This window comes from Melanaphis sacchari, unplaced genomic scaffold (assembly GCF_002803265.2).
Source record: "Melanaphis sacchari strain LSU unplaced genomic scaffold, SCAv2.0 Contig28_pilon_pilon, whole genome shotgun sequence".
Taxonomy (NCBI): Eukaryota; Metazoa; Arthropoda; class Insecta; order Hemiptera; family Aphididae; genus Melanaphis; species Melanaphis sacchari.
Window position 1 is genome coordinate 2,952,220 of NW_020271162.1, and position 25,966 is coordinate 2,978,185.

The 25,966-nt window shown below is 35.6% G+C and overlaps 1 protein-coding gene across 1 annotated transcript; it reads right to left on the reverse strand.

The window, feature by feature from the left end:
* Nucleotides 1-25,751, reverse strand: LOC112595613 (protein Wnt-1). The gene is made up of 4 exons (XM_025340886.1): nt 25,429-25,751; nt 16,419-16,681; nt 7,991-8,283; nt 1-1,266 (listed from the first exon to the last, which is right to left on the reverse strand). Exons 1-4 carry the CDS (start codon nt 25,539-25,541, stop codon nt 622-624), a joined length of 1,314 nt encoding a protein of 437 aa, XP_025196671.1. The 5' UTR covers nt 25,542-25,751; the 3' UTR covers nt 1-621.
* Between the last annotated feature and the right edge of the window lie 215 nt (nt 25,752-25,966).

Below are 25,966 nucleotides of genomic sequence, written 5' to 3' on the forward strand. Positions count from 1 at the left end.
ATTTTCTGTTTTCTATGCATAGAGTTTAATTTAAAAAAAAAATTTAACGACGTTTGGTAAACAGGACGTACATTCAAAAATACGTGTAAAATAACGGTTAGAATTCTGGGCTTTGACGGTGTCATAATATTTTTATAAAAAAAAAAAAAAACGATATAATGAAAATAGAAAGTAGAAGTATTATTAAAAATAATAAAAAAAAAAAAAAAAATCTATGAAACGAAATGCGCTTCGTATGTCGTTCGTCCGTCTCGCACACACGCCATTATAATAACTATATACGATTCAAAAAACGGCAACGGAGCGAACGGACTTTTGGCCGCTGCTGAGATATTGCGAACTGTGCCGTGTGCCGAATGTTCGTTTTCATAGATCGCGCGCGTTATAATAATATTATAAATAAAAAATAAAATTGATAATGTAAAAATGGTTATAGAACAGAAATCATATGGTTATCATGATTTACATTTATTATATACGCGCGCACGCTATACGGAAATGCCGTAAATCGGACATGCAACGTTTGTACATGTGCGTTAGGAATGATGGATGTATGGAATGATGTCATACGTGCGCCGTCAGCTGGTCCACGTGGGTGCATTCGCGCGTGCGGCGAGCGGTCTACAGGCACGTGTTGATCGTCTTCCGGTACTGGCACACGCTGCATTTGACCTCGCAGCACCACAGGAAAGTGCAGTTGCACCGTTCGGAAACCAGGGCTTGGTGAGTCTTGTAGCCGCGACCGCAACACATCAAGTCACACCCGTCCACGCCGATGGACGATTCATTGCAGGCACGACCGTGTGTGCCTAGTATGCCCAGGCGCGGGTTCGGATCGCAGAATCCAGGAGACGGTTCCAAGTACACCAGGTCCTTGGTGCCAGGCGCCTTCAGGTCCGGGTTGTACGGCTTCAACTGGAAGTTGTACCTGTTCCGACCGCCGCCGCGCCTTCTGCCGCCGCCGCCGCCTCCGTCTCCACCGCCGTTCTGTTGCTGCTGCTGTTGCTGCTGTTCGAGCAGCGGCTGTTGCTGCTGATCCTGTTGCTGTTGCTGTTCGTAGTGCTTGTTCTGCGCGTTGTCCTTGCTCCGCAACCGGCGCAGACCGCCCGCGTTACCGACCATCACCCTGGACGCGCCGTCGAACCGGTCCTTAAGGTTGTCACCGATCGAACGGAATATGGGCAATCTCATCCAGCACGTCTTCACGGTGCACGAGCCCGACATGCCGTGACACTTACACTCCTGTTTCATCTCCGATTGTACGTGCTGAAACATTAGAAACCGCGAGGTGAGGTTAGGAACACGTTACACAATGGTTATTGTGGTAAAGCTGTTACATAAAACAGTTAGGCTGCCTTAAAAATATAGAGTCGATCAGCAACCGTTCAAATTTACTTTCCCCAGAATAATACTTTGTTATACATATATACATAATAAATTAAATATTGTAGCTACACGTTTGAGGATAATAATCACATTTTTATTATAGGTACCTATCTAGGTATATAGGAAAAATATATTATACCATGTACCGAAGTAGGGGGCAGTCCTAGTCAGTGTCGAGTAAGAACTCCAATTGTTTTCGGGACATTTGACGACGAAGTAAACACGATTTAAAACTGCCGTCATCTGCACTGCTGCGAGGCCAGTCGAATGTATAACAAATATAACGGTCTTATATAATGTTATTATTTAGATATCTATACATGAATATTGTGATGTTACGAGTGGTTATCGGTGCGATACAACGAGAATAAAATTATTGAGCGATTAGTCTAGTGATTTACCATAATCAGGTCTCCGACCAGGAATTCTGCGACACACGGTACTACCACACAATGTCGTGCCGAGACGACCTTGGAAACGCGTATAGAATCAACGGGTCATGGCCCATTTACACGTCACTAAATTGCAGGTCGACCGATCTTCTGAAAAATCTCGACTGCGGATGACCGCTTGACTTATAGCCAGTGCCTATATATATATATATATATATATATATATATATACATTACACATGTATAATTTATACAAAGTACGCGCACAACACTGACCTCTTTGCCCGTGCTCATCACAATACATACATTATTATGATGATACACGTATATTATACATAATAATATTATAATAAACTACCACGGCGATGGCGTACCGTGATTCCGGTGCACAATGATCTCGCCGTAATAGCTGTATATATATATATATATATATATACGTATATACATATAGGAGGTACGCGCTTATATTATATACATAATATATAATGTTATATATTACGTTGGTCGAAATTCAAAAGTAACGCGCGGCGCAATCGTCCGAAACTAATCTCACCGTGTGCCACCCACGAGTAGTAGAGGTAATATATATATAATATATAACATGCATATTAAACCTATCAATGTACCTACGCGTATATATTTTACAAAAACGTGAATACAAAAAAAAAAAAAAAACCGAAACCGCGCGGAATAGAATACGATAAAATATTGTATTATAGGCGTACCCGGGACGGTGCGTAAATTATAAGCACGTCAAACGTTCAGCAGTATACGTGAAATATAAAATAATATTTATCCAGCGCCGCCGCGCGTACCGCGAAAACGTCCGCCGACTGGAAATTATTATTATTATTATCATATCGTTTGGCTTATTATCGCGAGACAACTGAAACAGTATGGACGCGGAAAGAGTAATGATATTAATGATAATAATTTATAAAGATACAAGCGGCTGTTTTGAACGAACAAATAACACTGCGCGGAACAGACGCAACGCTGATAGGTACCTTCTCCTCAACACTTCTCGCCACAATCGTCACAAATGCATACAAACTATATCGGGCCATCGTATAATTGTACGTGTATAATATACCCCTCCAGCGGGTAGGCGGTTGCGCCCATCGTCGTATTATATTATTATTTTAATGCGCGTATTATATAAAATATAAAGTAAACGGATACGCGTGCATATCGATTTTTATCGTAAATTGTAATTAGACGGTTTCGAGTCGCGTCGGGATTGTCATCGCGCGTTTGTGTTTCACATGGCGCAACGGCGACGGCGGCGACCCGTCGAGGAAAAACTGTTGAAAAGGTAAAGTATAAATAATAAAATACATTAAAAAGTATTATATTGCAGAAGGTCTATTGTGAAAAAAAAAAGGCGGACGAGAGAGAGAGTGCGAGAGAGACGCGGAGACGAGCGAAAATCAATGACGGAAAAAAAAAACCGACCAAGACTATAGAAACGTCATGTAAGATTCGAGATCATATAATTGACAATGTCAAACGGGGTGAAAGCTAAAATTATTCCTCGTATTGTCATGTCAATTACACCGTTTGATGTAATGCTGCTGCCGGGCACACACACACACACACACACACACACACACACACACATACGCTCCGTGGGTCTCTCGCTCTGTAAGTGTGGTTTTTTTTATATTTTTTATATTTATCTTTCCGCTCATTCCACTGCATCTTCAGCTCATACGACGACGCATATAACTATACGCATGTCGTCGTCGTCCGGTCCGGTCCGGAGACCATCGTTATGCGTACATCGCGTACGCCGTACAGGTATATATATATATGTATATACGTATAATAATGTACAGGACAATTGGTGCGCGCACGCGTATTGACGATCTATCAAAGCTCCGGGGCTGCTGCGGTACAGTGTGCGCCGCTGCTGACTGTCTTGTTGATAAATTTATTGTGAACGCTTTTCAATGGGGCCGGTGGCGGCGGTGGCGGCTCGCTGTCAACCGCGGTTATCTATTACGCAGCGCAGCCTTCTTCATTGGTGGCGACTATTTTCGCGACATCATCACTTATTCTCATAATATCATTGTCGTATACGACGAGCCACATTATAGTATTATTATATACCCCTGCCTCTTCTATTTCGCGTATATATCTATGCCGTCTTACCACAGTATATAATATAATGTCCTCGTCTGATTCTTCCCATCGGCTTTATACACTGCAGACTCGTCTTCTCGTTGTCGCACACTTTGTCGCATGCTCTCTCTACACAACCTCTCACCGTTCCTGCGCGCATTATATATAGTCACCCGTTCGAAACGCATTTAAATTTATACCGATCGAGTTATACAACGTACTCGCTGTATTATGTAATACCTAATATATATAATAAATGAATACCGTATACGCGTGTGTGTTTGTAACAATGCGAAACGACGTTTGCCGTGTGCCATTCCTCGCGTCGGAGACTTGAACGACCCGCAAATTAGTGACGGAATTCAGACTTATTTGTTTAGGGGTGGGAAGTCTCGTGGAATCAGTTTAAACACAATACATTCGGCGAGTTTTATAGAAAACAGAAAAAAACATCCAAAACCCTATGCCTGTCCTTAAAAAAAATGTCTAGTTATTACTTATTACTGTTTTTGGCATAAACCAAATACGTATACACATTAACGTATATATCTATTATATAATTCGGCCAGTCGTGCGATCACTTGATGAAAAAATTGTAGTGCGCAGACGTAAAAATCAATATCGACGAGTACCTATGATGAAAACTGTAAAGTTAGTCGTATCGGAGTTTGTCGAGAAAAATATGTTTAACAAAGAAACGAGTAAAATTTTAAATATTACGCCGGTCTGACACGCATATATTATATTATATTATATTAATTGGCAGAGAGTGGCGTGCAGTGGGCGCGCTCAAACACGCCTGCAGTGGTGCAAGTGCAGCCGGGTCGGCGCGCATCGCGCTGCATTCGACAAAGATTTCTGTGCGCGTACGAATACAGAACTATATTTAGGAAAAAAGTTGATATATACCTAATAATCGATTGCCCAAATCGCCGGGCCACCGCCGTGCCGTATGCGCAGCATAGATATACCTACGTGCTCGCGTCGTATATACGTATTTACACGCAGCACGAACACAAACGCATAAATAATAACGTGATATACATATCATATTAATATAGTAGGTATACGACGTGTGGTAGATAATATACTGCTCCGGGTACTACGACCGCGGTCGAGGTATGTAATGTATATGTACATATATATATATATTTATATAATATATATACATACGTGGTCCGTGTCGTATAATACAGTCGGGTACAATAGGAAGTAATATAGTGAAATAATTACAACAAACGGCGCGCGGACGGCGGCGGGGAAACCGCACGCTGTGATATGCCGCCGCGACGACGTGGCCGAGCGGGGTGTGTGGTGGGACGGTAGGAGGCTGTCCAGGGCCCATTACAATATACGGACTGCGCGCGTGTGTGTGTGTGTGTGTGTAAAGCTCGCGCCGCGGTAAACACACGCGAGTGTGGGTGGCCCTCGACGACGACTACCGCGACGATGACGACGACGACGACTACGACGACGAGCGCGACGACGACGAGGACGGAGACGACGAAGGCGAAGACGACAAAGACCGCGACGATAACGTCCGTGCGGGGCGTTTTAGTCATGGCGAGCGCGCGCGGTAAGCGTAGCGAAACCCGCCGGGCGCGGGGCGGCGGCCAGCGGGTCATGATGCTGCCCGCAGTATAATAATAATAATAATAATATACGGTACACGATAATATTATTATGATAGATGCCGCTCACGTTGTACGACCCGTCGCGAGGTAAATATTATATTATGTACGGCGACGGCTATCTGTCTATCTGTCCGTCTCTCTCTCACTCATTCCTTCTCTCTCCGTGTGTGTCGCTCTCTCGCTGGTTCCGACACACGCACACAAATCTATTTAGATACACTTCTCTCGTGAGCCCACCGCCGCCGCCGCCGTTGTCTCGCGCGCCGCCAGACCACACGGTGTTAGGAGAGAATAAATTAAAAACAATATACGTACTAATAATAATAATAATAATAATAATAATACCGATAATATTATATATATATATATAGGTACACAGGTATTCCGCCGCTGTGTGCGCGATGCCCCCTCCGAGTTCGGTGATTTTTTTCTTCCTTCTTCTCGCGTGCACGAGCGATCGTTATTAATTGTTTTAAGTCATACACACTATATATATATATATATATATATATATTATATATCTGCAGCTCAGTCGTTTTATTATTTTCCCCGTGAGCTTCAGTGCGGTCTCACTGTAGTACCCATATATATATATATATATATATATATATATATACGTATATGTTTATGTATATCGTACATATTTTAACGTGTATATTACTGCGTAGGACTTGATGACACGATCGAAAGGTAGACAAGGGATAGGTAGTAAGAAAACGGGGCTTTGGGGGTTGAAGCTCCTAATACTGGCGCAAAAGTATACGATATGAGCTTCAAGCTCATAAGTCATAATTTCATAATTCATTTTAAATATGGATAAAAAAAACGTTCAACATTTTCTACGATGTATTAAGTAATATCGAAATCAAACTCTTTTATACGTCATAGAAAATTTATATTGAAACCGAAAACAAAATATTAAAAATTCACCAATAGCCTATAGATCAATAATATTATCTTAGTATTGACTTTGGTGCATTAGACAATCACCAAGAATTAATGAATTCAAAGCATGAATACAAACGTGTATCGTGTATCTACATCTAAAATTTAAAATATACGCTAAAAAATCTATGATTAAATATTCAATGGACCGTTTTATATCACGACTTGTATATCAGCGTCTAGACGACTAGACCCGATGTTCTAGTATTTATTCTGAAATAAAATCACCGGATGTACGTAATATATTTGCACATTATACATGAACGACCACTATGCAAATAATATCCGTTTCACGCGCCGGAACACTTGCCCTCAGCAAGTATATAGTATTATATACGTATATTTATTTGGAACATAATATCTTAAAATGTAAAGTAAGTATGATAATATTATTATGTGTTATAACATATACACGCGGTTGCCACCGCCGATTTGTCGTATTTTCGATGTTTACGTTATATTTAAATTGAGTCGACGGCAGCGGCGGCGGCGGTAGTATCACCGCGCGGAGGATAACCGGTGGCCCGGGCCAACCAGACGATGGGAAAACGGTCAACGGCAACAGACGTGGATAAAAATGAATAATATTACTTCACACACACACACACACACACATATATATATATATATATAATATATATGTGTGTATGTGTGTGTGGACAAAAAATAAAAATAACAAATATGAAGAGTAAACCGCATACCAAACGACTAATCAAACTACTATATACCGTGTGTGTGTGCAACAACGGTTGGTGGCGGCGGCGGCAGTATACCAAAGCCGTTCATGCGACAAAAATCTGTTGAAACATATTTGAAAAAATTTCCCGCCGGGATTCGGTTTTTTGTCATTTTTTATTTATCTGTTTTTTTTTTTCGTCCCCGACTAGTGACTACTAGTTGTACTGGTGCTGTTGCTGCTCCTATATCTACTTCTACTGCTGTTGCTATTACATATTGTTGTAGCGCACACACTTATACTAATAATTCTCAGTGGTGTGTCACTTGAACGTTTTGGTTAAGGAGCTAAATTTTCGACTGACCCCTTTCACGAATTTTTTCTTTCGTTTCTATTTCTAACGCGCAATTCAATTATTATAAAAAAATTATTTCTGCAATATCATCACGTGATAGTTATTGTTTTCCACCACAAAACCGGTTAACCATAATGCTGTAATTCTGCAATTTTCCACTATAATAGAGAAAACAATTTTACAATCAAAATAGTTCTCAGATACCAAAATCTATTGATACTTTTTAAATAACACGTATGTAATGATAATAATAAGAGGCTGTAGAAGAATTTATAAAAAATGGGTTACGCATTTTTGAAAAATAAAGAATAAATATTTTATCTAATTTAGACTACAATTTTATTTACCTACACCCAAATGTCTGAAACAATATGCCTGAGTAATTCCTCGTATAATGTAATTATATAACTTAAACATAATGTGCTACCCATATAAAACTATTTATTTTATGATATTAAGGGAGACGTTAGATACTCACCATACGGCCGGCTTCGTTGTTGTGCAGGTTCATCTTCTCCCGAAGGCTGCGGCCCCGCTCGCCAGTGTCCACGAACATCCTGGCAAACTTGTACCCAAAGTCTATGTTGTCCGAACAACCACCCCACTCCCAGTCCTTGACGCCCGGCACCGAGTTTTGAATATACGGTCCACGCCGCTGGTGTGTAGTGTCACACGTACATGTCTCGATCACGCCCTCCGCGCACGCCCTGGACACCGCGTGCGTCACGCCCGCGCTGGTGATCGCGTAGATGAACGCCGTCTCCCTGAAACCTGTGGATCACACAACGTACGCCCACACAACGCATATGTTAATAATTTTGTCGATAAATTAACCGTTTAAGATTTACAAAACATTATTAAGTCGTCGATGGATGAAGAAAGTGATGTGGGGTGATGAGGAAATACCAAAACCGAAAATTAAAAACACTTATAAACGACAGTTATATGTACATATTGTGTATATATATATATGTGTGTGTGTGTGTGTATGATAATACCCACACAGTCACGCGCTCACGAGAACATTTTTTTTTTACGTGCTTGTGTATATTGTGCACGCTCATGTGTGTACGGTCTAATCAATCAACGCGTCGAATCCACCAGAGTGGTAAATGCACTTTGTATTTATATAATAATAAGTATATGCGCACGTGCGCGTGTTTGAACACGAATTCCGATCGCATACCAATACAGTTAATTAAGATGCACGTCAACGGCGACAGCGACATCGACGACGACGGTTTTTGTGACTGCGCGAGATACTTCCGTCATCATAGGCGTCGTCTCTTCTCGACCGAAGAAACTCGTTTGCGCGCGTGCGCGCACAAACATTTAAAACATAGATACTACTCAAATATTATGTGATTCGGTCGTTAACTGTACTTTTTACGTAAACATTGATAAAAAAAAGTAGGTATTGTTAATTAAAATTAACTTCTAAGAGTCAAAGAGGCGTTTTATACTTATATATTGTTATACATTACACGTCAAGCCACCATGAAACGTCAAATAAAGATATTTACTATAATGTACACGGTATTATAAGTAATATTTATCTTGAACATGGATCGATGAATAATTTGATAAAAACATACACACTATCGTGTCGTAATGTTTATTATATTTGAAATAATATAATATTATGTATATTATATAGATGCGATTATAAATTGGACGTGTTTTCCGGAGCATAAAATTATAAAACCAAGTTGACATAATTGAAATTTTGTTTAAAAAAAAAGTGTTTGTATATTTTATTCTTGTCTGCCGAGTAAACCAGACAATTACTTAATTTCTGGCCACACGCACGTCTGAATATTAATCGGTTGCAATGTAATGAAATCGGATCGATAATTAATGATAATAATAATGTATATTATCGTGTATTATGTCATTATCTATATTAAATTATCAATTGCTCATACTAAATGTTTTCCTTTTTTTTAACAATAATCGTAAAATCGTTTATCACAGAATATGTTATAATATATTTTTAAATACAAAGAATATCTGTTGAATCGTGGGCGCAAGCCTGTTTCATATATTATATAAATTTAAATATAAAACAAATTAATTTGCTATCAGACTGGTCCAAATTCTTTTTCGTGGCGTATAAAATATTATTATTTCAAACATAGTCATGGATACCAGTACCTACTAACTACGGTAATATAATTATTTACAATACTACCGTGTTATATACTATATAGTATATAGCAACAGTACTACATCGGTCGTGCATTGTTCGCGTTTTGAAAACCGTATAAAACCAAAGCGTACACAATAGTTATAAATGTTATAATAATCGAACGTCAGCGCGATTACGCGTTATACTATTATAATATACCGTCGTTCGTATACATTTACGACGGTAAAATCGTAAAATATGTATAACGCCTGTCGCGACTATACTATATTATTATTATTATACGTGTGAGCATTGAACGACGACGACAGCGATACGGATAATTGCCATACGACGACGACTACTGCCGTGCGTATAATTATATTACGGGAAGACCTGCGATGACGACCTCACGCCGCGGCGGCATAATATACGCGCGCGTACAGTGACCGATCCCCTTTTCGAAAAACAGAAAAGAATAATAATAAAAAAAAAAAAAAAAATGTTAAAAAAAACCTCCCGACCTAAACCCGTCGAATAAATAACTCGCACAACAACAATACCGCGACGATGACGATGATGACGATGATATAGTAATATCGTAACGGTGGCGATTTCACGTGAGTGCTGCTGCTGTTGCTACAGCAGTGCGATGAGGTATAGAAGGTATATACGCGCACCGTGGGAGCGTGTTCGGACGTGCGGTACATTTACACGGCAGCACCCCCGCTCTTGCGGGATTCCGCCACCGACGCGGCGTCGCGAATCGGCCGATGGAAAGAAAAAAACCTCCCTCATCTGCGGCGGAGGCACGAAGAGCATTGTATCTACATATATATATAAGCATTTATTATTATTATTATAATATTATACACATACCATATATGTTATGGGTTATATGCACTGCACGGGGTTAACAATACCTCGTATTATTCTATATATATATATATATAGGTAGGTGGTAGGTAAGCGCGTATTTCACTGCACGAGCAGAGTGCCTACCCATGCCTGTAATGCCACGGTCGTCGCGCGTGAAAAACGGGAACGGAAATTATGTACGGGGCATAAATCTGCAGACCGGTCGTATGCGAGTCGCGTCCACGACACCCCCCGGACGGGCATATCACCGTGCATATCGATGTGATATATTTTATTATTATTATTGCATACGGCTTGTATATATATAATGTGCGTAACTTAAAAGGTGGGAAAGGTGTGCGATAATAATACGAAACGCGTACGTCCTTCGCGCTGTCCTACACTATATACGAGTATACTAAAGGCTATTATTAATACACATTGTTGTATTATGTCACCACCACCGCAGAGTGGCTACTCGTTTTATATTATTCTCTCTTTTTATTTTTTTTTGTCCACCACCTATCTGCTCGTGCGTGTCAAAGTTTACGCGCCATTATCGTCGTCGCCGACCAGCGGGTGGCCCAGATCCAAATACCTTCCTCTCTGCTTTTCCTTACAGTATAATATTTTACGCGATCTAGAATACGTTACGCGATATTATATTATTATGCACCAGCGGCGGAGGGATGTAATTTTACGATCTTGTACTGTACATTATGCCGCGTCGTGCGGCGTTTTCGTAGTTCTCCGACACGACCGACCGATCAATTGAGCACAGCAGTTAAATGATTACCAACGAATAATTTGTACGGATAAACGCCGGCCCCACCGAATATAATATTATTGTGCACTAAAATATTATATATTGGTAATAATACGCGAAATCCGGTATTCTTATACGTCCAAACCGGATTTCACGACCGATTTGTACGTCGTCGCGGTGACGGAAACAACGGTGACGGCGACTCGGGAAATCCGATATACCCGTCGCGTGAGTTTTCCAAAAGTTTCGACGCGTTTCCGTTACGCACGCTCGAGGCGCCCGCCGACCCCTGTAACGCTCGCGTAATGGTCAAATCCCACACACAAAATTTGTAAACGTTCTTCGAAAAACGGGTGCTCCGATGTAGTTGTTAGTAATAGTAAGAGCGAATACGACGAACATTAAAATATTATTATTGTAATAATAAAAACCATATTACGCGTTTGTTGTATATACGCGTTTATATACACCGCCACCGACAGGTATATATTATTAAAGTACCTGACGAAAAAAAAAACACTTACACACACACACACACACAAACACGTTTTTCTAAACGAAATAATTTGACTGGTTTACAGTGAGCGTGCAACCCGTCAAATAAAAGACACGTATGTATACCTTAAATCGTGTAATAAATAATATGCTAGGCGGACGGGGGATGGGGGATCTGTTCGGGCACGCCGCGGGAAACCCTATGATGACGTTATTAGTCGACTAATAATCCGACGGTGGCGGCCGGGAGGTCTAATGTCAACACGTTCTTCTCTTTTCTTCCCGTCGTCGTCGCGGCTCGTACACACACGACATACACGATTTATCCCCTTACCTCTCTTCACCAACGTTTGGAACGGCATTAGTACGCGACTACTATTGTTTATTTTTTTCTGCCGTGAATTATTATTATGCGTATGACGATGTTATAATAATATATGTTATATGTGTATAAATAATAATATATACCTATATATGTATTATTCTACGCTTGCGTTTATTATTATTAAATTGTATGACAGTAGGTAGTAACTAGTAGGTATAAATGATGTCTCATTGAGAGACTGCCGGTGCAGCGGCGATGACGACGTCCGAGTGTGTTCGGACGGATAAATGCGTTGCGGTTTCGCCGCCGGACAAACGGGTTAGATTTTAAACGTTCGATTGATACGACACATTGTAAGTGTGTATAGTGTGTGTGTGTGTGTGTGTGTGTGTGTGCATGTTCGTACCACTATCATATAGATATACTATACAACCTAGTAATAATGTGTGTAGTAATCGTAATGCGTTTAGGTTCCAGTAGTACAAATTAATATATTATAGGCGGTGTACCATGGGTTGCGTGCGGTCACGTGACTTTTAAACGTTCCTACCTCGGTTCCTATATACATATATATAAATACATTCGGATTTGTATAAATTACATCGGTCCATAGATGCTTAATACTGATACCACATTTTTCATCCAACGACTTTATATGCGTTTTCCTCCGTGTAATGAATTTTCATAAGAATCCGATCGTTATCGTCCGAATATTATAATCGTCGTGTAACCGTGGTAGGTTATAATAATACTTTATCTGAAACTTACGAGTTAGATCGCATAGTACGCGTGTGTGTGTGGGTCTGTGTGTCTGTCTGTCTGTCTGTGCGCTATGTAAGTATACATATATAGCCTTATGGGACGTGTGTTCGATGGCGGGCGACGGCGGTCAACCGTCGTTGTCCGACAAATATCCGAACGATTTATTTAATAATAATATTAATAACGAAATGCCGTAATATTATGGTATTCAGATTTTAATTATTACGCGAGATTCGAATCTAAACAGTGTGTTTATTCCACTGCCAAATATATGTACGATATAAACAAAAAAAAAAGAAATTAAAAACTAATATTATGTAAATATTTAACATTTTTCCTGTATACCCTGAATGTACCCGATATAATAATATACAGAAATAATATGTCAGCGCCGCCGTCAGCACGTATAACACCGAACGGCGGATAATTCGAATTTATTGCTCCAGTCGGTGTACATAATATTCAATACAATTGATTGCCGTCGCCGCCGAATCACGCGAAAAAACTCTTCGCGCTTAAACCCGTTTGAACACAATTTTTATCTTCCGGAATATGGCGCGAGGCAGGTAGATACCTAATACCTATATATTATTATTATATTTTTTTCGTGAAAGAAAAAAAATAATGTCCATTAAAATATATATCGTGGCGTTCGTATGTAACGACGTCGTTTTACATGCGGTTCACACGATTCGTTTACATAATTTAATCTTTTTTTATCCCCTCTGCTGTCTCCTCCCCCCGTGCGCGTCTACTAAAAATATAATATACTGTCCCGCGACGAGTATATACATACTCGTATAGTACCTATACGTATATATAGGTACCCGAGGCGGTGGACACGTCGTCAAGCCACACTCACACACATATAAACTCGGGCGCGCGCGACAATAATAATATTATTATTATTATTATTATTATATTTTCTAGTCGGATGCGACGTGATAAAGACACGTTTTTTATCTTTCCCTCTCAATTTTCCCACCCCGTTCACACGGTGATCGTCAACGACGTCGTATGATGGTCATGTACGCGTTCGCGATAAAATCGTATCACGCCCGAACTGAAATGATACTTGGGTAGAAAAAAACGTGTATGTGTGTATATATGTATTATAATATATAAAAATTAAATAATAAACGAAACGGACGGCGGCGGCAATAACAATATACATATTATTATAACAATAATCGTCAGTGTATAGTAGCGTGGCGGTCTGCAGGTCTGTCCTATAAAAATAGTAATATATACCTACACGACGGTGACTGCAATATAACGGTGGCGCGAAAGAGGAGAACGAATATACCTCTCTCAGTCTCTCTACGTAATAATAATATTATAAGTACACCATAATATTATATACGTAAATAACATGCGTACCTATAAGTTATTATTATTATATAGTATAAGTAATATAATATTATAATACAAAGATATTACTACGTTTCAGAGCAGAGTACATAAATATCGCGGACACCCGGTCCCCGGGACGGGTAGAATACACACGGTACATGTATAATATATATATAATATGATAATAATATAATACGCGTTTGACAATAATATTTTTTACGATATTGGACGACCCGTCGTCGTGTTTATTATACACTGCACGCGTACGCAGATATAATAATAATAATAATAATAATAATGTTTCCTCGTCGAACTAAAGTCGTAACGTAATATTGTTAAAACGTTGGAAGTTTCATAGGTAATATTAAAAAAAAAAATATATATATATATATATATGTAGTTGTACACTTGTACGATTGCCGACCGGAATATAATATATAATAATGATCGTGTATACGCGTACGAAATGAGATTGACGATAACCGTCGATATATCGTATAATAAATAATAACACTATCGTTTCCCCGATCGTCCTCAGCTCTGAAACATATGCGTATATATAATATCTAAAGATATAATAAAATAAAAAAATTTTCAATTTTTATCTGACCACGATAACTTTATGTTATAACGTAGAGTTGTCTTTATAAATATCGTAGTATAATAATATACGCCGAGTACGTGCAAAAGTGTTTGAGATTGGGACGAGATTTTGTCTACATTCATACGTCAATTGATTAATGAAACATTAAAACGGTCGAATAACGTTATGTTATCGATGTTATTATTATAAGTAATGGCTTACTAATACTTCTTAAATCAACCGTTGTTTTGAATAATTTGTGACTTATAATGACTGTATAATCGGTTAGTCATTAACATTAATTTATCGTTATTTGTTTATCGATTAATATTAATTTAGTCTTAATAGCATCATAATATCAATAAATCAACATAATATTATAGAAATCTGTAATCTGGTATAAAATTATAAATACCTACGAACAATTTTAAGCTTCGAATGCACGACACAATTTTGTCGAAAAACGGAGTATTAATAAATTAAAATATATTGTAAAATAATTTATTGTTTTAATAATGACTTTATTTAAAAAATAATACTTGATCAATGTTGTAAAATTTGTAAAATACCTTAATAAATTATGACATGAAACTATATTTCTTTAAGGATTATTCCGAATACAGCAAACGGCTATGGCACGTGCGTGATCCAACGATAACACTGTCTGTGAAGATGTGATCTGGGTACCTCAATGCATAATGTGTCGATAAAATGTTAAGGAATAATTTTTTTTTCAATTAATTGTTTTTACTAGTTTTTTTGTCCTTATCTAAACACATATCAACGTAAGACAATATAAACTTGTAGTTCGTGTTTATATAATTATGTTCACTTTATTAGTTACTAAAAATCATGAAATAATAAATAGGCATACCTAGGTATAATAATAATGATATAATACTACATACACGTACACGTATATATGTATTATACTACAATAACACTCTCGTTACGTCAGTCGAATTGTTTATGTTCACGATGGAGAACACGAATATCATAAATAAGTCTTGATAATACACCATTACCTCGTATATATTATATACAATAAGATGATTTATATATTGTTATAATAATTTTATTGATAGAATATTTACGCACGTGTCTCTGTGAAAAATCACCCCGCACAGACTACTTAATATAATAATAATATTTTATGTACCTCATTTGGAAGGCGAACAATGCATAACTTACAAGTATAATGCGCTTTCAACATAATTAACGTGAATTTAACGGTATTATAATATAATAATCAATACATTGTATTAGGTACAGCCATATGCCAATCCCAGGGCATAACTGGTTAACAATTTTCCTGGGTAAAAGCTTTGTAACTTGTATGTCATCGTCAACGTTGATAACGTAGTAGTGTTAATTCGCGATTAAGTCGATATAGAGATTTAATGTTTTTTTGACAGGCTTCAACGATTCGTCATTACTCATTATATATTATATACACGAGTATATATGTATAGAACAATAATTATTGTTCAACGACTAATAAATTATATTTTATTTTCTACAATATATGGATAAGTTAATAGAGTTATTTTTAATATGGCGTAATTTTATTTGTATTTTATAAGAGAAAATAAAATGATTAGGTAATTTAAAAATATATCATATAACATATATTATTTACCTCTGTCCACAATTTTCCCAAATAAGTTTTTGCCAGTTAAGAAGTTTTTAGTTGAACAGTTCCAACGCCTATTTCGGAACTGGTGCTGACACTCTTGCAGTGCCATGTTGACGCCTCTGCTGATTGCTTGTAATACACCTGGATGTTCACGAATCATCCTCCTCTGTTTATTGCGCAGTAATGTCAACGATGACGTGTCCATAAGCATCAAACCAGGAGTCATAGGAGCCAAATTATTAGGTTCGCCAGCTTTTGCAATTCCCCTATTGTTTATAAAAAATAAAGCATATATTAAACAATTGTTATTAACCTATATAATTATTATAAAAGTAAATTAAAAAATATTAAACTATAGTAAAAAATTGACACCAAACGTCTTATATTAAATACAGGATCTAAGTTTCTCACCGATTTTTGAAAATGTTCTTTTTTATAAATTAATTAAAAATACAAATACTTATTATTAAATCACATATACCTATAAATATTTTTATGTTATAAACACAACATAATAATATGAATAATAGCTCATAGTGCACAGATACCATAATATTTCATACTTTATATTCTATCACAAAAAAAACTACTGCGAAGTAATTATATAATTCCAAGAGTCTATGCACTCTATACTTCTTGTTAAAACTAATATTATCTATAAATTAAGCGTACGAGTATAATGCATATGATAGATAGTCTAAATAAAAAATTATGTTAATATATATATATATATATATATATATATTATATACACAATCTCAACGTTCCCAATAAACGATCAATTCATTTTTCAATTTGTCTTGTACATATCCTGGGTCTTAACATTAAAATAATATATAGACAGAAGACATACGAATGTGAATAATGTGTCAAATGATAGCTATACAGAAAGTAATTCAACTAATTGAATATATATAGTTATTATATGTGCATTCAAGTTAAGTAGTGTATAATATGTAGTTGACTAACTATAATGTTTAACCCGGCCATAAGGCTTTATTTACAATGAGCAACTCGTTTAACATATTGAATAGTTATATGGTATATGGTAAAACAATATTATAAATATATATATATATATACAACTTAAGTTTGTGATACCGGATTATTAATTTTTTTCTAACGTCGATATAAAAATATGTCAAATAGGATGTGAATAACTCAGAATTAACTCTACCGGAAGATTAGTTTCGCGTTGGCGCTATAATATGTGCGTGTGAGTGTGTGTCAGAAACCGTCACTTTTTCAATCTCACAACAATAATGTTATATTATGCCCGGTGTATTTTATTATTTTAACGTACGAAAAACACTCGTCTTTTAACCGTGCGATGACGACGGTCAATATTATGCATTGAGATGTTTCCTTTACATATACAGTCACAATACGCGATAGGTCTGAAGTGTGTCTCGGCCGCCACTGTCAAAGTGTCGTCGCTGTCGTCGTCGTTGTCGTTGTCGTCTATAGAACGTGCTCGAGACGGGAATGAAGGGAAATCGACATGCCCGGACAATGGATCCAAGCACTCGAGATCGACGTATATGTGTCCGTGTGTTCGTAAATACACACTCACACTTATGCCGTCTGCGTGGACATGAAGAAATTAAGCACATAATGGACAAACAGGGATGTATTATTTGTTGAACGTGTCGACGTATCGGCGGTATATATATTATAAAATGTTTAAAACCTACTGCGGAAAGAAATAAGCAGCAGCAGCAGTGTTGAGAGCTAAGAGAAAAATGTGAGGAAAGAAAGAAATAACACATTTGTGTACAGCAGTATTATGGGACTACCCGCGTGTGATGACCAACACCGAGAACGAATGTGTATAAGCATTCATACACACACACACAACATAGGTACACCACTCGTAAGTTATAACATATTAAATATAGGCGTTGCTGCAGGTATACAAGATTAAATATATTATTATATAGTGTGTTTGGTTTTTGGCATGTAATTTTCGAGATGACGAGACTTCTTTTTTTTTGCCAGCGTTATTATTTATATAATAAATAGTGTTACGTTATACGACGTGACGTGAAAAATAAAATAATATTATAAAAATGTATATCATACGCACGCCTCGTGCATCAAGAAGATTTAGTGTGGCGCGTTATCCGACGTCGTCCGTTTGCCCGCATTTAAAAATCAAGCACGTGAATTATTATTATTATATACACCTAATTTCGTACACGAACGATCACACGTTGTCACTAATAATACGCAGGTACGTACCTACTCGTCTCTACACCTGTTTGCCCGTTCGGATGTACCGGCAATAAAAGCTCGTGCGGTACGCGCGCACGCACGGAGGGTAAAAACCTCGGCGAAGAGATATTATTCACAGCGTTTATTTTATTTTTATTTTTTGAATCGCGTCATCGCGCGCGGTCGACGACGTGACAACTGTAGCGGTGCGCGTGTAATTTAGTAACTTTAAAAGGTGATTATCGTAAAACGTTAACTGTTGACGTGCAAGATAAAAGATAAATCAGTGAGGAATGTTCCGGTAGACATTTACTTGTTTATATAAACCGGAGGGAAAAAAAATGTATAAAAGTATTGTAGGCAAGGCGAGCGGGCGCAGTAAGTAAGTGTATTATATTCATAACTCGTTTTCTTTTCTCTTTCCTTCTTTCTTTTTGTTTCGTTTCGTTTTGTTTTTTGTTTTTTTTTTTTTTTTTACCTCATAAATTTGTTTTGTTTTTGTGAGTACGAGAGAAGTAAAGAGAGAGAGGAGACAGCGCCATGCGCGTGCGCGCGCTCGCGTTTATATGTGTGAGTAGTGTAATTTATAGTATCACTAGCTCAGCTCTAGCCTATCTCCCTTGATCATCGGTTGTCGTGGGAATATTCGCGTTCTGGCTTCATTCCGGTCGACATTTTTATATTTTAGGTCTCTTAATGTCGTTAATCATCCGATTCTTATTTTATTTATACACACACACACTCAAATACACACTCACACACACTCGCTCGCACACGTAACTTACACGGTTCACTAACGCGGCGCATAGTTCGAACGAGCGCACAAGACACGACGACGCGATACGACTTCATTGTAGTACCACGCGCGCGCGGCGCACAAAAGACTAGTGTGTGGGTACGGCTGGTTTCGATCCGATAGATCCGATAACGGACAAATCAGCCGACGACGGTCGTGTCCGATCTGCGGCGACGAGTTGTGCGCTCGGCGGGACGACAGCCGCCGCCGAACGTTTAAAGTCGTCGGACGTTGACGAGTGGGAGCTGTCGTAACATCATCACGAGAAGACGGCCGATAACAATGGGCAGAAGACTGACTGCGTAACCTGTGCTACAATGACGGCTGCGAACGAGACGAACTGTGTCTATTATTGGCCGTCGTTGTTGTGCAATAATAATAATATATAATAATATTATGTACGCGTACACCCGCAGACGAGACGAATCCACCACTACACCGTCAATACGTCTCGCAGTATATTATTACGTTACGAAAAACGCATTATCGTATACCTAAAGGTATATGCAGTGTGTGTGCGCGGATATTTGGTAATCAGTTCGCGACGCGGGTGTTACACGCGAATGTGCAGTTATGAGCAAACCGCGAGTGATATCGACGTGGCTAGTGAATAAGAAAAAAAATTATAAAGGGATGTCGAAGTATAAAAAGAAATTCGTGCATACCTGTAGACTTAATAATGTCTCATCGCTTATATGGGACGTGGTTATTTATTATTTTCTTAAAGAAAATGGTACCCCTCCCGTCAGCGTCGACGATTTTTAAACACGTTGCACATGTTGCCAAACTTTTGGTATCACGCGTTGCCAGAAGAGCTGATTACTTTAAGAAAACTATTTTCGAGAAAATGCCAAGAATAAAATACATTCAAAAAAAGTTCATACATAAATAGTATAATAATTTATAACCAATCGTTTCAAAGCACACTGATGAAAATGCGTCAGATTAAGGTCCAAGATTACGGCAAGCATTGTATATTTCTATATATACATATATATGTATATATGGCTATTGGTTATGAATCAATTGCGCTTAAAACAAAATTTTAATTTTAATTGTATACCAATTGCACTTCTCAAATTTTATGATCAATATATTAATATTGCGCTTACCTTTCAGTTTTACTTTCAGGGATGACAAATATGTTTTTAACCTACTTAGTGTAATTTACATTAAATTATTAAACATTATACATTACTCTAAAATAATTGAAAATAAAAAATTATATATTATAATAAACAATCGATCAATATTAATTACTTAATGACTAGTTAAATATATTTTGTTTCCGAAAAACTAAAAAATATTCTTGCATTTAGAATGATAATAGTTGAATCAATTTATAAATATAGGAGCCAATTAACAGTATTAGGAATTTTATGAAATGTTATTATAATCAACAAAAAAAAGTATACATTAATTTAGTGCCTAACGAAATCAAGTTTTAATTTTCACAAGTTGTTTATTGATTAAATAGGTTCGTTGCACTACAGTACTACACAATACTTTACAACAATGATATAATTAGATGATTAATATTATGAACATTGTACAATTGTCATTTACTTTTATTGTATTTAAAACACTGAAATATTTATAATTGTATATTTTTATTTAATTTTAATTAACCATCTAAACTTGTAATATATATAACAAAGATTATTTTTATATATTTTAAACTGAAATGACCAATAGTTTGTATATAGAGCAATTGCAAACAGGTACCTACATCAACTATAAATATGACCAAGCACAAAATTAATCTATAGACATTGATGATAATCAAGAGCAATCATTGGTATATGAAAAGGTCATTTTAAATGCTATATTGGTTAAATTTCATATATGTATACATCTACATATATTACTATTAAATATTTTCTTCCACCAACGCAACCGAATTGTTTATAAAAACACGACACGACTTTCATTTACTGCTGTGAGAAGTTAAATAACAATATTATAATATTATACTATCATGTTATACATAATGATTTGACTATATATTGTTATAGGTATATTATATCCATACTGAAAAAGGTTATGTGTGAACAGTCGTAAAATATCGTATAATTATAATATACTTGGGTATAACACTGAAAAAAGAAAATGACGTTGTGAACATTATGGTATTTTATACGCGGCAAAAAATGGAATTTCGTGGTAAACAAGAGTATTTTTATACTTCATGTGAATAGACCACTCGAAATAGTATTCTCCTGCCGCCGCCACCACCTTGCATATAATATTGTATAACAGATAGTGTCATTAGTGCAGTGCGCGAGCATATTTCGAAACGAACCCGCGATGTATGCACTACCTTTATACTTACACATGTATTGTATACTGTTGTGTTATTATTGGTTATAAATTTGAAGAAAAAAATAGTAATAATAACTCTACTACCTACCACCTGGGCCTGACATCCTAAACCGGAAATTAATTAACAAACAACATTTTTCGTCCCATGGTAAAGAGGTATACCGCGGTAGGTAATTAACGTTCTAAATGATTTTTACCTCAGCTTTATGATTATTATTTTCATCATTATTACTATGACGACTACTACTTACTGTTACTACCACTTATAGTTACTGTTCACCACAGTATAACATAATACACGCGCGCTAGATGCGGCTAAGACGCGTAATTTGGAGTGTACCAGTCATATATTATCGAAGACGTCTACGAAGGGCGGCGTTGATATATATTTGTGTGACGGAAACAGGTCCGAACAGATTGATGGACCTGAGAAAAAAAAACCTATAACCGTTTTGACTTACGAGTGTCATCGTGAGAGAATATCACTTGAGTACTTGTCATATTCTCATTATTATTATTGTTCAGTGACTTAAATTATCGAGAGAGTCAAAAAAAATAATAAAATAATCCTTACTTCTATCACGTGTATCAATATCGCGGCATATCGCTATTTTAATCCAGAAGAATAAAATAGATAATTAAATCGTAGTAAAAATAATTCTCAATGATGAGCGCAACGTACATCCTATAATTTGTTTATATTTATTGTATAATATAATATAAAATTAATGGTTAAACAGTTATTTTTATAGAGACATATCGATCGTATTATTTTTCAAGTGCGTAGACACAGACCATTATATTCTATGTATGTATGTATATATATATATATATATATATAACAATGTGTTTATACAATATATTATATTGTTATAAAATAGCGAAAGAAAAGAATAAAAAAGTACGTCTCAAGTTTGAAATAGATATGTTCGGTATATTAAACCTAAAATAAAAATCATAAGTACCTACTATTATATTTTTTAAACGTTTATAGCTATTCAAATAAAATATATATGTATGGTGTATAGCGTGCTCGCATTTGTGTGTATGTGTATGACATCATCATTTGTTCAGCGGATATTTGTTTTATTTTTTCATTTTTAAGAACTTAATTATTTGCCTTAGATAAGAAAAAAAAATAAATAAAAAAGATGCCGGAAATCGAAGCATATTGTTCGGACTGAAGGGACAGAAAAATGTTTCATCGAAAAATGCGTTTTGTATTTTTTCATTCATATATCAGTACAATGGTTTAAAAGATGAAAAAAAAATGATAACGTAAAAGCCTCTACGTATTTATACATATATTGCCCTCATTTTTGGAGCAATCCCCCCCACGATCAGTGCAAATTGAAATTAATAGGGGGGTTCGATGATGCCGTCTATAGAAACGCGTGCGTATATACATGTCTGTCAACTATTCACAATAGTCTCAGATAGCCATCTAGACATACAGACGGCCACTTTGGGTGGGTTCCCTATGTCTCTTATTAGGGTTCTTCTCAATTGACCCTGTCCACCCCTTTTAATGTCTGATAGATAATAAAAAACAAACGTTTAAGAAAAAAATATCTAGGTAACATTATCAAATAATTCACGCTGAGATCGTGGTGACATTCCTTCCGGTTTCTATGTCATAACCGTTGACTCGCATACTATAATAAAATAATAAACCTTAAACTAGGTACCCAATTAGATTACACTTGAATTGTTTGAAAGAATCGAACGGTTCAAATTTTTCAAAAGGGTATTATAATAATATTATTTTCAATAGAAATGTATAGAATATGTTGGATCTTCTGCTGTTTGTGTTATGTGAATAAAAAAGATTTGTCTTTTCTTTTCATTCTTTTTAGATTTTTTTTACCTCTTTCGTTTTCCTTTTATATCGTTTACACAACGCCTACCAGATATTGTTTTCTTTTTTTTTACTCCCCAAATTTAGATGTGAAACAAATAAAAGGTATTATTCTTATGTTAACGAATTAAATAATATTTAAGAACTAAGTTTTTTTTAACATTTTGAAGTTTATTATTTAATTTCCTACTTCAAATATTTCAAAACAAAATATGCATTTAATAATGAATAATAATTAAAAAGAAACTTAATAAAACATTTACTATAATATTACAAATTTGTAGTATCTTTTGGGTTGTAATTAAACTATATATAAAAACTATTTATCAGATATTAATTTATAGACATTTTGTGACATTTAAAAATTAATTTTATCGTGAATTACAACAAAATTAAGCAACATTTAATTTTTGATGATTCATTAGTTATGATTTTATGTGTTATAAATATTGAACATTTTATTGCTTAATGATAATTATAAAATTAATATCATATAAATAAATTAACCATAATTATATTTTTTTATTGATAATTAGTAATTATCAACAAATTATATTACTCACAAAATTTATCAGTAAATACAAAATAGTTGCATGCATAACATTTAAAATAACACTATATAGGTCAGAGTAAGTTAATACATTTGATTTTATTTACAGATTTACACAAGTTTAAATTTTCTTGTGGAACGTTGAGTAAATTATTTTCACAATAATTAAATATGTTATTTTTTAAATTTTTACACAGAACAATTTTTATGACAATTAAATCCGTTGTATAACCATTAGGTATCTACTTAATATTATATAGGTATAGATCAATGTAATTTTGCGATTGTTCTTGATATTATTGAGAAAAACGTGTAACGCCATAAAATAATAGTAAATATTAAAATATATAATAAGGAAGTGAAGAAGCTTATATAGTTATAATTTAACTTTTTATTTATTTATTTATTTAATTAAGGCATTTATAGATAGAAATAACTTAACTAAAACTCATTTTCAAAGAAAATAAGCAATTATTTATCATTAGTTTCAAAAATAAAAAATAAAATGTTCTATGAAACAAAAATCTATTTTCTACTACCAATGTCTTACAAAATTATAAATTTCTCATTACCTTGTTAAAATATTAAATTTATTTTTATTTTTTTACGTACATTAACATATTTACTATTATATAATTGCATTTAACTAAATTATATTTTACTACAATACAATATTGATAAAATATGTTTTCTTTAATCTCTATGATTTTAAGTTAAAAAAATATATAATATGACATTCTACTCTATCCATTGACAACTATTAAATTTGAAGTATCTGAATTTAATATTTTATTAACTAAATTTTATATCTAACGCAATATTATTATTTGAATTATTATTTAAGATGAGTATGTTTAAACATAATATATATCAAATAAATATAAATCTTAAAAATAAATGATTTTGATTTTGTAATAATTAGAATTAAGATATGCACACATTATTATTTAAATATTTATGTATGTATAAATTCTAACCGTGCTATATATTTAGAGTTAAAAAAACATAAATCAAATACCATCAAACATTTATGAAATATAAAATAATTTTCTAATTCGATAAAACTATTTGGCACACTTAATTAGATTTTATAATATTAGTATAATACACACAACGTATGACCGACCGTGCTTGATCATACACAAATAAATAGATAATAATATGATTAAAGTAAGATTCGTATATAAACGTGAAAAAACAAATAAATAACGCAAATATACGTATCTATAATAATTTTTTTTAAATAATGAGATCTGATAACAAAATTACTCACCACCAGTGGGTTCCTTTGTATTTTCCTTCGCGGTGTTTGGCGTAAGCTCTGGAGATCTCGTCGACCACGAGGGTCATCAGTACAATTGTTTTGATTACAATTGTGACCTTCATGTCACATGTCTAGGTACCACAGATATGGGGTGGAAAAAATGTCCCGTCAGCGCCAAGCGATAGGGACCGGCAAACGACGACGACGACACGAATGGCGTCTGTGTAGAAGCCCTCGAGGGTTGTTGAGACACAACGACGAAAAAAAATAAAACGTTAAAAAATGTCGAAACGGAAAATTTTTAAAAAAAAAAACAGAGTATCGGCCGCAATACGATATTATAATGCGTAATGTACAAAAAAAAAATAATAAAATAATAATAATAAAAAAATAAGAAAACGATACGAACGCGAAACGCGGTGAGCGCGGCCCAGAGAAACGAGTTTTCCCCAGGAGTCTGTGAACGACTGGTACACACGACTATATCATACAACACTACGCGGTGATACAATCAGATGAACGCACCCCAGTCCGGCCGAGCAGAACG

Bases quoted from the DNA above. Each gene is read 5' to 3' on its own strand.
- LOC112595613 (XM_025340886.1), bottom strand. From the start codon at position 25,541: ATGAAGGTCACAATTGTAATCAAAACAATTGTACTGATGACCCTCGTG. The intron at 8,284-16,418 runs GTAAATAATATA...TGTGATCCACAG, and splicing joins TGGGAAAATTGTGGACAGAG to GTTTCAGGGAGACGGCGTTC. The intron at 1,267-7,990 runs GTGAGTATCTAA...CTAATGTTTCAG, and splicing joins ACAACGAAGCCGGCCGTATG to CACGTACAATCGGAGATGAA.